Genomic DNA, 14,652 nt, shown 5'->3' on the forward strand with positions numbered 1-14,652 from the left:
TTAGACAATGGAGGAATTAGAGAACAATTAAAAAACCGACGTTAAGGGGAACTACCACAAAAGATATTCCCCTTGGGCGATTATTATTTATAGGCCTAGTAATAGTACAGTATCTGTAGGTTCTTCATTACAATGCTTAGGCCAAAGGTAATTAATGCTGAAATTATTATTATTATTATTATTATTATTTTTATTATTTAGCATTAATTACATTACAATGATAGTTTGGACAAGTTCAAAAACGCCGGAATGGTATATTATTTATTTAATAATATTTCTCTTATGCGCTCTATTTTTCATTTCATGCTTCAATTTTGTCCCATTTCCCCCAAAAAAATTTCAGTCCATGTCAGTATGTGAAGCGTGACTGTTCTGACCCTAGGCCTAGTTTAAGGAGGGGCCTAGGTAAGACCTTAGCTATATCCTCTTTCTCTCTAGCCTTTGGTATAACTGTACCTATCTACACTGTATAACAGGAGGTACTAGCTGTTGTTGTTGTAGATAATAAACTAACATTTAATAACATCCAAGAAGGTCACAGTTAGTTACACAGTGACGTACATCACATAAGTCCGTGAAATTTCATAGGCCTACCGTAGGTAAACGTAGAAAGAGCAATAATAGTAAAACTCGAGCGTCACGACAAGTGTCTGCTCTTGTTCCTCGTATCGTACTCACTCGAGTCAATCCGAGATGGCCCGAGTGAAGTTTCATGCAAATGTTTCGTACGGAAAAAAAAATCGCAGGACGGTTTCATTGTCTTCCAAAGAATTAATTCGGAATTTCATATCCATACAATACATAAAGAAAAAGCATTCAATTAATGATTGAGAAAAAAAACGAAAAAAAGAAAAAAAAAAACAGACTTTTTGAATATAGGAAGTTCTTCCAAATTCCCGATTTCTTGTCGTTATACAATTATTATATCATTAAGACGTTAAAATGTTTATTGTATTAGGCATATCTAAAAGTACTTAAATAACAAACATGTAGAAAAATTCAAATTGAATATCTAAAAAACTATCTAAAATAAATAAAATATATAGGGCCTACTAGTAGGGGTCTATATAATAACCGTAAAGCTCTAGAAATTTTCCAACAAGGCGCGAACAAATATAATTCGGTATGACCCAGTCAGTAAGGTTGGGTTATAAAGTCCATTGAATGTTCTCACAAAACGACAGCGCAACCGCATTAGGGTACAACACGACTGTGTGGGACTAGCGCGTAATCCAGAGCCTGTTCTGATTGGTCAGTTGACAAGTTTGATTGATACTCCAAAAATCAATAAACTTTGACTGGAGAGTTCAATGTTACAGTAAATAGTAACGGGATTTGTGTTAGAGTGAATTGAGTTGACAGAGGTTGACGCGAGGTAACGGATTTTCCCGGAATCCTTTCATCTACAAAAACATGTGAGGAGAGCGGAATGAGCACGAGTATACTATATAGCGCGCGGTGTGTTCGTTTCGCTTTTGTTTCATTGAAATTATAACGGATTATTTCAAACAAGGGGGTAACATGCGTTTTTTTTGTTTTGTTTAATAGTTGCATACCAAGAAATTTTGAAAAGTCATTTGTATATTTATTTAATTTAGGGCTGATGGTACAGGTAGCAATTCTATGGCCATAAGCTAGGCCTAGGTTAGGGCTAGCCTACTAGAGAGAGAGAGGCTTAGCCACTTAGGCATAGGGGCCTAGGCCTAGGGTATGCCTACTCCTTCCTAAATAGGCCCAGCCTAGCCTGGGAGCCTTATAGCCTACTACAGACAGGCCTAGACACACTGGCTAGGCTGAAATTCTTCTGTACAGGCAGTCGGTGGGTAAGACAGCAGCCTACAGTAAACCTAACTGACCAGTGATGATGATAAAAGCCGGATCAAGCTGACTGACTTGAGGAATTTTTATGATAACTTAGGCCTATGTATGATATGACTGTGTTGTTGATGGTTTGGTTGTTGTTGATCCACAGTGGGGGGCAGGCATGGTTCTTGTCAAAGCCAAAAAACCGTACACTGTAAAGTTCTCTAATAATTGCACGGATGATACCATACAGTACCTACAGTAAAAGTTTTTTGCATCTGGTGGGAGACTCCAGCTTCTTGATCCTATCTCATGCCCTCCTGCCATCAGCCACATACATTCTCCCACTTATCACGGATATTCCTTATCACAAGTCTCATCACAAAAAACGTACTAATCTTACATAATAATATATATTTAGGCAAGGCTGACACGTCTGTACACTTTTCAGTCCACTTTGACTGAAAACATCGAAAAAAGAAATCGTCGCGATGTTTAAATTTGAGCTAATTTACCTCCATACTGTGTGGCCCCTAGAGTACACCGGACACCATTATTATCTAGGCAAAATATTTTTGGGCCCTAGACCCGCACCTATCGGAGTCACTTCCATGGCAAATCTCAAGCCAGCACTTCTCTCAAACTTGGCATGTACAGGTACGTGATACCTCAAAAACCAGCTATGATTAGCACGGAAATCGCTAGGAATATAGGTGCGCAGAATCGTAATGACTGCATAATACATTGTTTATAGGGCCTTAGGTGTATTAAGATTTACAACAAACCCAGATTTCTAGGCCAAATTTTTGCGCAGAGGATATATTTCCCGCACAGGCCTTACTTTACAGTCTGGCTAAAAAAAGTTTATTCTTCGTCCTAACCTTGCAGTGTTTAACTTTGTTATCAGAAAGAGCTAGAAGCCACATATATAATGAAGTACATTTTAGTGACTGGTGGCGTAATCAGTGGTATTGGCAAAGGTATTATTGCTAGCAGTGTTGGAACCCTCCTCAAGGCCTGCGGAATCGGTGTCACTTCAATCAAAATAGATCCATATCTGAATATTGATGCAGGGACATTTTCACCATATGAACATGGTAAAACTTGGTTTATACCTTTTTTATTTCATTTTAATTTGATTGTTTAACCGATTAAATATTTTTGTGAAATACTGTACCATTTGCAGTTAGAATAATAATATTTTGTATTATTTTAATTTTTTTTTTTGCCTAACCTAATAGTTTGTATACCTAGTTGGTATACACATTTTTGTAATTAATAGGTTTGTAGAACTTGTTCAAACTTCAGTCTGTGTATTATTAGAAATGTTATTATTAGAAATTGATAACTTAATTGATGTTTTTTAAATCAAATTTTTAAATATTTTAATTGTTTTTTCTTTATTTTTATTTTGACGGTATATTTTTAAAGGGTTATCCATGCTCTCATTTTCATATTTTTTCTAATATATGTTCCTTTTGTGTATTTTTCCCTCTGATTAAGATCAATAATATAAATTGAATATCCTGATTCCTACATATATACAATGCATAATACAGTATAGTTACATTTATACAGTATATGGTATTGAATATTTGATGAATATTTTTTTATTTTTCAAAGGTGAAGTGTACGTTCTCGATGATGGTGGTGAGGTGGACTTGGATTTAGGCAACTATGAAAGGTTCATGGACGTCACACTCCATCGGGACAACAACATAACCACCGGAAAAATCTACCAGTCCGTCATAAGTAAAGAACGAAAAGGAGACTACTTAGGCAAGACCGTACAAGGTAGCTACAGTATCCGATAATTTAAATTCACTATCAAAGACGCACACCAATAATTTCTCAAAACTATTCAAACATCTTAATGTTAATATTTCATGCAATTAGAGAACTGTTATAAAGTATATTGAAAAGCATACTTTTTGCCCTCCAATTTGAGACCACCTTTCTAGGGGTTTCGGTCTCCAATTAGAGGGTTCACTTTGTGTTAAATAACTGAAGATTGTTAGTTGGTTCTTTGAAACAGCAGTCTCATAGTATTATATTAAAGGGTATATATGTTTTCAACTTGATCACGACGAATAACATACAGATGATGATGGCTTTCTTAAATTTATTTCATTTTTTTTAGTCGTTCCTCATGTGACAGATGCAGTTCAGGAGTGGGTCGAGAGAGTTTCAAAAATCCCTGTTGATGGAGATGATAAAGAACCTGAAGTTTGTATTATAGAGGTAATAATAAAATGAAGCAGGGCAACAGTGCAATAGTGTTGGGTCCCCAGCGTTAGTCTGTTTGGATGGTTAGCTTTGTTGACCTACTTAAATAGATCAGTGGCCCATTCAAGGGGCCCCAGCTGGCCAGTCCTCTTCCCCCCCCCCACCAAATTTATCAAAATTGCATAAAAATGGAGACAAAAAGTAAATTCTATTCAAATTTTAATTCTGAGAGTGCCATTTCCGGCCATATTTTGGTGCCGTAATCATAAATTTTCTTGTGGTCTAGACATTCCATGGTGATAGTCCCTCCCTGGTCCCCCAACCTCTATTTCAAATTCCTGTATAAACCACTGTAGATTCTACTTTTTTTGTTTAAAGTATAGAGACCAAACACCCCTCCCCCCAACCCCCAACCATTACCATATAGCGGCCATGAAATAATTGGCTCCTTCCAAAGTGGTGCTGAGGGTTTCCCAAGAGGGGGTCTTCTGCAAGCTAGAAAAAAAAACTGAAGATGCACAAAGTAACTCACTGAATATAAAGCCTCCTAAATAAATGTAGGTGGTACAACCAGGTTAGGTTATTTTGTGAGTATGAAGAGAAATATAATTTTAAAAAAATCAATTTCATAGCATAATTTACTTACTGTTAATTGACAGCTTGGGGGTACAATAGGAGACATCGAAGGAATGGCTTTCGTGGAAGCTTTTCGCCAATTTCAGTTCCGCGTTAACCGACAGAATTTCCTGAACATCCATGTGAGTCTGGTTCCGCAGCCAAAAGCTACCGGTGAACAGAAAACAAAACCAACGCAATCAAGCGTACGTGAGCTCAGGGGGCTTGGACTGTCTCCAGACCTGGTAGGTTCACTTTTGTCTTATTTGACCTATCAAGCAAGATTTTCTATACGTTGTTTAGTAAAAATTTTGAAAAACTAGTGGGTGGGAAAAAAGATTTAAAAAGAGTCAATAATGTGCAGTTTCATTGAGTGAGGTAGTAAAGTGTCTGACCTTACCACCTGGAGCTCTATAAATGACTCATTTATGACGTTTCTTTCCTTAGTTTTCAATAAAAACTTACTATATATTGACATACAGGTCTCCGTCTAATTAAAAACCCCTCTAATTACTGTAAATACCACCTCTTATTAAAGACGACTTTTCTGTGGTCCCAAACTTTATATTATTTTTATTATTCTAATTAGAAACAAAAGCTGCTAAAGACTGTAAATCCCGGTCCTGGAAGTGGTCTTTAATTGGAGGGAGACCTGTACAACATTTTTTGTCCACAAAAATTTGATAATCTGGACACGGCTTAAGAAACGAGCACAGCTATGACGTCAGGCTTCATCACTTCTTTAAACAGTTGACATTCTGTTTTAACAGACAGTTTTAAATAAATCAAAAATTATGTTTGAAGAGCACCATGAACAATGATGGTCAGAATGACACAATAATAATAAAAAATTATTGATTGATTGATTGTTTGACGTTGTTTATGATTAAATCACAATTAATAAAAAATATGGTTAAAATATAATGAATAACAATAGATAAAATAAGCATCATCATACAAGCGACTCAGACAGCATTAAGCATCTTATGGTAAGCTCTGAAGGACAGACCTCACCCTCATGTGTTTAGCTGTAAGGAAATTGCTTTATTAATTTTATCACTTTATCTGCATTTAATTTCTATAGGTTGTATGTCGTAGTAGTCTTCCAATTCATGATGCCGTACGAGAGAAAGTGTCTAATTTCTGCCATGTTGCCAATGAACAGGTATATATCTTCAAATACTGTATATATTATATACAATTTAAAATATATATTTTGTTAATATCTGCTTGAAAACTTGGCTACAATCTCCAAAGAAAGTTATGATAAATATTTTATACATTAATACACATACAAGTTCACACAACCTATCCACATGTACTATGGCAAAATATTTGTACCACTTTTCTTTATTTTTTTATCCAGGTTATCTGTGTCCATGACTGTACCAGTGTTTATCGAGTTCCACTTCTACTGGCTGAACAAAATCTGATCCCATTCTTCAAAGGCCGGCTTGGACTTGATCTACCGTTACGTCCCGGACGATCTTTGTCCAAGTGGAAAGAGCTGGCGGATAGGTTAACTGTTAATTTATTATATGTTTCTTCTGATTTGCCCATATATGGGTGTGATATGACGTCATAATGCCCATATATGGACACAACACAAACAAATACACCCAAGGCTTAACCTAAACTAAGTCATTATGAGGGTTAGGCAATGGGTTGTTTTTAGTTATTTATTACAGAAACCGGTCACTGACAGAAATTGAACCCAGGAACATGGAATTGGCAAGCATCTGAACCACTGAGATACTTTACAGCTCCACTCAACATCATTTTACTATAAATATATATTTAATATGTTTATTATCATTTAATATGTTTATTATCAGGTAATATAATGTATACAAATGTTTTTATTTCAGGTATGACCGCAACACAAACCCTGTCAAAATAGCATTGGTAGGAAAGTATATAAAATTGGAAGATGCTTACATTTCGGTCAACAAAGCTCTTATGCATTCTGCTTTAGTCTGCAATTACAGACTTGAGGTGAAGGTAAGCTTGTTGGGGTGGTATGTAAACAAACAGTTGGTGGGACAGCACTATGACTTGGGCTTGAATCAGTGAATTCTCAGAACATGGGGCATTACAGTATCCATTTTGCCTCTTTCTACCCAGGATTGAAATAGGTACCTCGTAAGTTTGAATATTAATGCACTGGTTATTAGTTGCAACATTATGGAGCACTCAACTAGGGAGTTGTGTTAGTGTTCCTAGGTGTGTGATCCAATATTCGGGGCAATAATGGACATTTCCGCTAAGCCCCGCCTCCTTGGATGTTTTTGTTAATGTCCCACAAGACGATGGTGTTAAACCTGATTGTAAACATGATAAGATAGAATATTTTCTTTTTCCCAAACCAAAAAATTTAAAACATGAATGGTAAAAACTACCTTAACAATTTGGCCAGCTTCTCCAGAAGAATGACGATCTGTACATGTAGCGTACATAAGGTATTTGGTAGTTAAACAATTGTTAGTTAATTTTAGGTTATATTTCTTAGTTTCCTTTGATTTCTGGTTTTTGTAAATGTTTGTATTCACGACCTTACAAAATTACAACTGTTAGTTGAGCCAAGTTTTCTGTGTTTTAAATAAAGCTTATTATTATTATTATTATTATAGTACGTTGATTCGGAAGAACTTGAAGATGAAATGCGGGAGAAGAACCCAGTCAAATATCATGAAGCGTGGCAAAACTTATGCGGTAGTGAGTAAGTACATACTTACTTTGTTGCGTAGTTTTAAATCACTTAAATGAAATTCAAATTCAATCAAATCAATTCTATGAAAATTACTATAAAGATCTCAACTCACTTAACGTAACTGCTCAAATAAGCACCTCAGCGCTTATACAATTTTTGGACAAAGTAAGAGAAAATCAATAAAATAAAATATGAATGTAAACATATGATCTATTTATAGTGGAATTATTTATTTAATATATGTATTTGTTTTTAATCAATCAGTGGTGTTCTTGTCCCTGGAGGGTTTGGAGTTAGAGGCATTGAAGGAATGGTGAAAGCAGCACAGTGGGCAAGGGTAAATAAAAAACCCTATCTAGGTAAGTGTAGATACCATAAAATATCAAGATTCTTAAGCAAAATTAATGTAATTCTAAAATAAAAAGTCTTGGTTTATGATAAATACTGTAATGCTATTTAGTATACTATTTTCTGTAGTACTGAATTTCATTTCATAATTTTCCTGTTTATTGAATACACAGTCAATCATTGAAAATGGCAACCTCCATCCCTCCATGGGGAGGATTTCTAAAGGAGCACACAAGCTCTTTTATACCACTTCCAGCCACTCTCACGACGAAATTCCATCTGAAGTGAAGTTACCACAAATGTAAAATTTTACGTGTGCGTTACTTCCGAAGAGTGTCCATACAATGCTTACCCAGAACAACTAGTTCAAAGCTTAGAAAGTAACCATGCAAATTTTCCCGAAGCAATAGTCACTACTTCGCTGTCTCTTAAGTTATTTTGCATACATTTTTTTAAAATTGTAAACAATTATGAAAATATCATGTCTACTAAGGCTTATACATTACAGGAAATGATATTTTGGCACTCGTTTGTAGGTATTTCTATTTTTGAAATAATTTGAGTTCAAAATAAAGGTCCCATTTACTTGTGAGCTCTGAAGTAAGTGCATCTACTGCACTACTCCCAGCATGTATTGCTTATCTTCCTTGTGTACGCGGAAGTAGCACACTTACTCCGGAGACTGCTCAGGAGTAAATCGTCTGTAGTAAGGTTGAAATAACTTAATACAAAGAGCATCTTCATGGGCACTACCCAGGGATTACACTGCTATTTCAAAGCTTACTTCTGACTTGTCTGAACATGCCTAATGTCAAGTATGATAATTTACATTTTAGGTATATGCCTGGGACTTCAGGTGGCAGTGATTGAGTTTGCAAGAAATGTTCTAGGCATGAAGAAAGCAAACTCAAGTGAGTTTGTGTCTGAAAATGATGAGACTGTGGTACGTTAACAAATTCACTTTGACTTACTTATACAGTAATCAATATCAGATTATTTCTATAGGAAATTACAGTACGAAAAAGATAGTATTTACTTTTTGGTTAAAAGACCCCTAACTGTGGACAGAAGTAGAGAAACTGAACAAAAACCTAATGACAATTCTTTTAATTATGCCTGATTTGAACACTAGAATGGTACTGGTTATTACTCACTTGTCTCTCTTAAATTTTTACTGAACTTTTTTGGGAATAAAAAATTAGCAATTTTTTACATAGCCTTAATATGTTGTATATTTTTTGTAGGTTATAGAAATGCCAGAACACAACCCAGGAGATATGGGCGGCACAATGCGTCTTGGCAAGCGGAAAACTTTTTTCAATCAACACAAATCTGTGACAAGTATGTTATGAGGGACAAAAATTATGATTAACTCAGCATATTATGCTTTATTTATTTGTATGTTATTGTATTTCATCAAGTGGAAAAATAAAGAAAGATGTATATGTATGTATATGGTGCTGTACATTTCCAAAAAACCCTATTTCAAAGTTACTGACCTTTTCCATTATCCATTTATGCTTACGTTAATACGACAGAACTCTGTTAAACTATTACATAAGATGGCCTGAAATACTTAACTCCGAAATACCTAAACAGAGTCTATAAATGGTACAACAGAATCAGGTTTTGCTAAATATATATCGATCTTTGTTGTTTTACAGGGAAGCTTTATAATGATGTTGAAGTGGTGGAAGAGAGGCACAGGCACAGATATGAAGTCAGTTTAGAAATATTATTTTATAAGCACATTTTAAATAATGGAAGAGCTGCTCAAGATGCTTCCTCCCTACCCCCCATTCCCCCGGTCATTGGATACACCTGCATTCCCTGAAGAATATTCCTAGTTATGCGTGTAATCAGCACTAATAATGTCATTCTGAGTCATTCACCTCCTACCATGTACTCATTTTTTATTTTATTTATTTACTTATTTTTATTTATTCTAAATACAGAACGGTAGCCAATGGCTGAAAACGTTTGTTTACGAAAAATTAGTAGAAATGTAAAAATAAACTATGGCACAGAAAAATATATATTAAATACAAATAATAGCCTTATAAAAAATACTTAAAAACCGTTAAAAATTGCATAAAATATTAGGTATTAAAAGTGCAATTAATATTATACTCTGGGGGAAAAGGCAAATGCAGATGAAGCATCTTGCCCCAAGTATATAAGCAGTGTGACGAGCATTGGTCTCGAACACCCTACCTTCCGATTGAAAGCACAATGCCTTACACGCTGCGCCACACGATTCTGCAATTTTTTGGCAAATTTTGTGTTGGATACAGTAGAACTTCCTATGGTTGCAAAATGCAAGATATTCATACCATACGTATACATTGCCATCTTGCATGCAAACTGCTGGGGTACAGGTATGCTGTATGCGTATATATCGTGAGCATACATGTACAATGTTGTGATTATGTACATAAAAATTATTGTTTTGTAGGTGGATCCAAGTAAAGTTGAAGAATTTGAAGGGAATGGTTTAAAGTTTGTTGGACGGAGTGAAGATGGAAAACGAATGGAAATTATGGAATTAAGTGGTATGTTTTGATTAATAACGCTGGCTTTATCCTATAATTGTTATTTACAAACTGGCAGTTTGTTGGTGATTATTCCTGCCAAAGTGTCTTATCTGTCTGGCAGAGCATTCCATGATGTTATTATGATATTATATTCATTTTTTGCTTGCAGGTCATCCATATTTCGTAGCTGTCCAGTATCATCCGGAGTACCTTTCCCGCCCCCTTAAGCCATCCCCACCATATCTTGGGTTCATACTAGCGGCGATTGGCCGACTGACTTCATTCATCACAAGTGGATGTCGTCTTTCACCCAGAAGCTCGTTTAGCGACGGAGAAACCTCAGACACAGAAGAGGAACTCATGACATTTCACGTTTCAAATGCTTTGAGACAAAATGCAAGTCATTAACTTGCGTATAGGTATTAACTGCGATTAGCTGACTGAGCTCATTTGTTGCGATCGACGGTGACACCTCAGACACGAAAAAGGAACTGATGATGTTTTGTATGCTTTGAGACAATTGCAAGTCATTAACTTATTTACGTACTTCCCATGATAGATATTCCATATTATACCAAGAACACACACTATGTTGGTAATAGTACATTTAGAATCAACATTGCCAGTATTTGTATATAGTTCTTCCATATTTAAATATTTCTGTTAAAATATTGGTGGTGGTAAAAAAATGTTACAAGATAATTTAATGTTATATAAGTTCATAGGTATTGTGATGTATCACAGCATCTTTGTGACGGTGCCTGTTCCAGATAATTGGTGCCTATTTTGCCATAGTGCATTATTTTTACTTTTTACCCACAAATTCTATTTTGTTTAAAATTAAGGACTTGTGTAAACAGACCAAACTTAGTACAAGATACCAGTATGCTTATTTTGAAGTAAAAGAAATATAACTTACAAATGGCATGTGATGGTGCCTGTTCCAGATAATTGGTGCTTATCTTTGCCAAAATTATATGTAGCCATGGATAGTGACTTTTTCCCACAAATTCTATTTTGTTTATATCAAGGACTTGTGTAAACAGACCAAACTTAGTACAAGATACCAGTTTAAAAATTGCAGGATAACAGTATGCTCATTTTGAAGTTCACAACAGTAAAAGAAATATAACTTACAAATGGCATGTGATGGTGCCTCTTCCAGATAATTGGTGCTTATCTTTGCCAAATTATATGTAGCCATAGTGCTACATCAGTATTCTCATTTTGAAGTTGAAGTAAAGAAAAAATGGTTAATTATTTTTAAGCTGCCTGTTAAGCACAATGTGCGTGGGTGATGTGGGTGATTCAGGTATGCAAGGTTAGGATGTGCCAATCCTGTAGCTCCACTAAGAATGGTGAGAAAATGGTTTTATTTTGTATCTTCATTTTGAAGTAAAGAAATGGTAAATAATTTTTTAAGGTGAACATAATGTATTAATACGCAAGGCTGAGAAGTACAATGTCTAGTAATAAAACCAAGGACGCTGACGAATAAAGATTTAAAAAGAATTCACGAGAAAGATGATTTTTGTTTTCATAAAATAATGTTCACTTTAGCACAGATTTAAATGCCAAACTTGGCATATAAAGGGGATGATGCTTTTAGAACACCCATTTGCCTTAGGTTGCACACAAGGGACATTGCCAAAGTTTTTACAGATTAAATATAACACAGGATAAATATAAAGCCATATGAAATATTTTATTATCCTAACCAGTGGTAAAGTGATGTAAAGATGCATACGTATTGATAAGTATTGATCTAACGAACATGCTAATAATGCTAGTAAATTATCTGGAAATGATTGTGCATTCCATAGGTTGTGGAACAGTGTTTTATAGCGAGGGTATGCAATATTAAAAGATTAATAATAATATCCAGGCTTTTGTCAGTACGTTCTCTCTAACCATTGAAATTAACAGAGAACATCATTTTTAATCATTCTGGTCAGACATAGTAAAGTAGCATGGTCTCGGTAAGCATGGGACATGCTCAAATAAGCAAGCATTAAAGTAGTGGAAAGTAATGCTACCAATTTATCTGGGTATGAATGTGGTCAACCAAGATTATGACAAAATTTATGGGGATGGGGTGTCTACACTATCAATTTTATGTGACAAAAAAATGTGATGTTTCCATATATGGGTACGATGACATATCACATATCAAATTGTATCAAAAAAAAGTTGAACATGTTTAACTCTTATGTTCCATCACATTTTATGTGAAGGTTTTTTTCATGAAATTTGGTATAATGTTTAAGTGTATTTTTTTTATGTGGCCGGAACTGGGTACTGTACAATTTGATAATTTAATAATAATATTAAGTATAGCTCTGAAATAATTATTGCACTACCAAAGTAAGATTATAGTTGTCTACATTGGTGTGAGGGTTGTGCATGTCCTGAAAAAAGCTTACACCACCCCTGCGGTTCCCACCAGAAATGTACAGAGCATTAAAATTAATGTTGTAGTTGATAATCACCTCCTAACACTACCTCCCTTATTCATCTCACTACCTCCCTTATTCATCTAGCTTCCATCAGCCCAACCATGTTAATACTCTAGATGAATGCTGTAGATACACTAATGAGTAGGACAAATATACAAGGTTGCTTTGCTGGTCAGTTATTTATCTGCTGTACTTCCAAAATGTACTTATTCATATTAAAAATGTATCATATATTGACGTTCCTCAGTTGACAAAAAAAAAATAAATAAATTGTAGTATAAAAAATTCAGTATTTAAATGCCTCGTATGTTCATTATTTGTTTCTGCACACATTGACAAAACTATCAGGGCAAGCAAGCTAATAACATGGTATAAATATTTTGGTGGAAGAGAGGAAAATTCCTTGGTAGAATTTAATCACAAGACCTTAAAAAAATGTTTTCATAAACATTTATCAGACGCTCAAGAAGTTCATGAACATTAATTTGTGACATGTTGTAAATTGTCAAGACCTACTGTATAATAATAATAACAAATAAGAAAGTTCCAGTAATAAATAGGTTTTAAAGAAAGCAAATTAGATGAATCACAAACAGAAAGCAGCTAGGAATCCATGTAAAAGGGGCTTCAAAAGAAAAAGCATGTTGACCATAATTTTTTGTTTTGCTTTCACGAGACAAACTGTTAAGAGGTTGCGTTGATTGAGTAAATAAACAGATTGATGAAAGCTAAGGGACTTGAAAATCAACAAAAGTACCTTAAATATAGCATGTTGTTTTATACTGAGCCAGCGTAAATTTTTTTAAATGGGTTTTATGAATGAGCAATTCCATTTTACTTTTACTTTTGTCGTCAGAAGGTGCAGGGTATTGGCGGGTCTAGGATGTATTTTCTGGGGAGGGGAGCTAAGCTGTCCGACAGGGGGGGAACTTGAGATCGTATGCCCGAGATGGGGGAAGGAGTTGAGAGGGGGTTCCCCCTCCCTAATAAGATTTTTTTTAAAGAATAGCAACCTCTGGTTAGCCGGAAATGGCACTCTCAGACCGACAGACATGTAGTTGCTTGATGTGGGCCTGTTTATATATTGTTTATGCTCTGATTGCCCGACGAGCTCTGTCCAATTGGGGGGGGGCCCCCTTTGACCTGTTTCACAGCAACCAAAGAAGTATTAAAGACTTCTATACACAATTACAATCTATAGTCGGACAAAAAATAAAGAATACAGAATCAATAATCACCGAGGATCAAGGGCTTTTAAATTTGCAGCTGGAAAAGTCTGGAACCAGCTCCCATTCGACGTTCGAAATTTGACTTCACTCTCAGAATTCAAGTCTGAACTTAAATCTTTTCTTTTTATTTCTCACTTTGAATCAACTCAATAACTGCTTTTCCCCGTCTCTCACAGGCCGGCATTTAATTTTTGGGGCCACTGTCTCGATTACAACTCCTGAGCACCCGGTCGTCTGTGGCAGGGCAAATGTGTTTCCCGTTCCTTTGTTCGAGCCACCTAGACAGAGGTCCGGGATTGCGCCAGGGTGGTGATGGATGGCGACCCCGAAGAGTAGTTGCATCTTATTTTGCCTATCTTTCCCATCCTGTCTGGTCCGACACAAATAAATATACGTTAATGAGTAAATAAATAATTTAATTAATTAATTCACATAATAATGCGGAAAATGGCTACATGTACACTCGGCAGGTGGAAAAAGGCGCCGCAAGCACCCCTACTAGGGATGTATACGTGCGCCTAACAAAATGACATTATTATTATTATTATTATTATTATTAAAATATGTAATTTAGAAAGTGCAGTAATTAATGTTGGTTTCTGGTATTTGTTCACATACATGTGAAGACAGATTAAACATTCTTTTCCTCGCAACCTTGCCCGATATTAGAAGAATTTACGGTGACCTAATTGAAATAATTAAATTGAAAAAGATTTCAAGGGGATAAAGAG

General features: G+C 35.4%; 1 protein-coding gene across 1 annotated transcript; it reads left to right on the forward strand.

Annotated features, from left to right (window-relative positions):
• The first annotated feature begins 1,361 nt into the window (after positions 1-1,361).
• On the forward strand, positions 1,362-12,979 carry LOC117102192 (CTP synthase 2-like). Its single transcript, XM_033242409.1, has 15 exons — positions 1,362-1,516; positions 2,711-2,900; positions 3,427-3,597; positions 3,944-4,044; positions 4,689-4,889; positions 5,729-5,809; positions 6,011-6,162; positions 6,513-6,645; positions 7,275-7,363; positions 7,619-7,713; positions 8,539-8,645; positions 8,947-9,043; positions 9,367-9,422; positions 10,158-10,254; positions 10,406-12,979. Exons 2-15 carry the CDS (start codon positions 2,735-2,737, stop codon positions 10,642-10,644), a joined length of 1,785 nt encoding a protein of 594 aa, XP_033098300.1. The 5' UTR covers positions 1,362-1,516; positions 2,711-2,734; the 3' UTR covers positions 10,645-12,979.
• The last annotated feature ends 1,673 nt before the right edge of the window (positions 12,980-14,652 follow it).

This window comes from Anneissia japonica, unplaced genomic scaffold (genome assembly GCF_011630105.1).
Source record: "Anneissia japonica isolate Jap-2015-1 unplaced genomic scaffold, ASM1163010v1 scaffold9445_len72108_cov174, whole genome shotgun sequence".
Lineage (NCBI taxonomy): Eukaryota > Metazoa > Echinodermata > Crinoidea > Comatulida > Comatulidae > Anneissia > Anneissia japonica.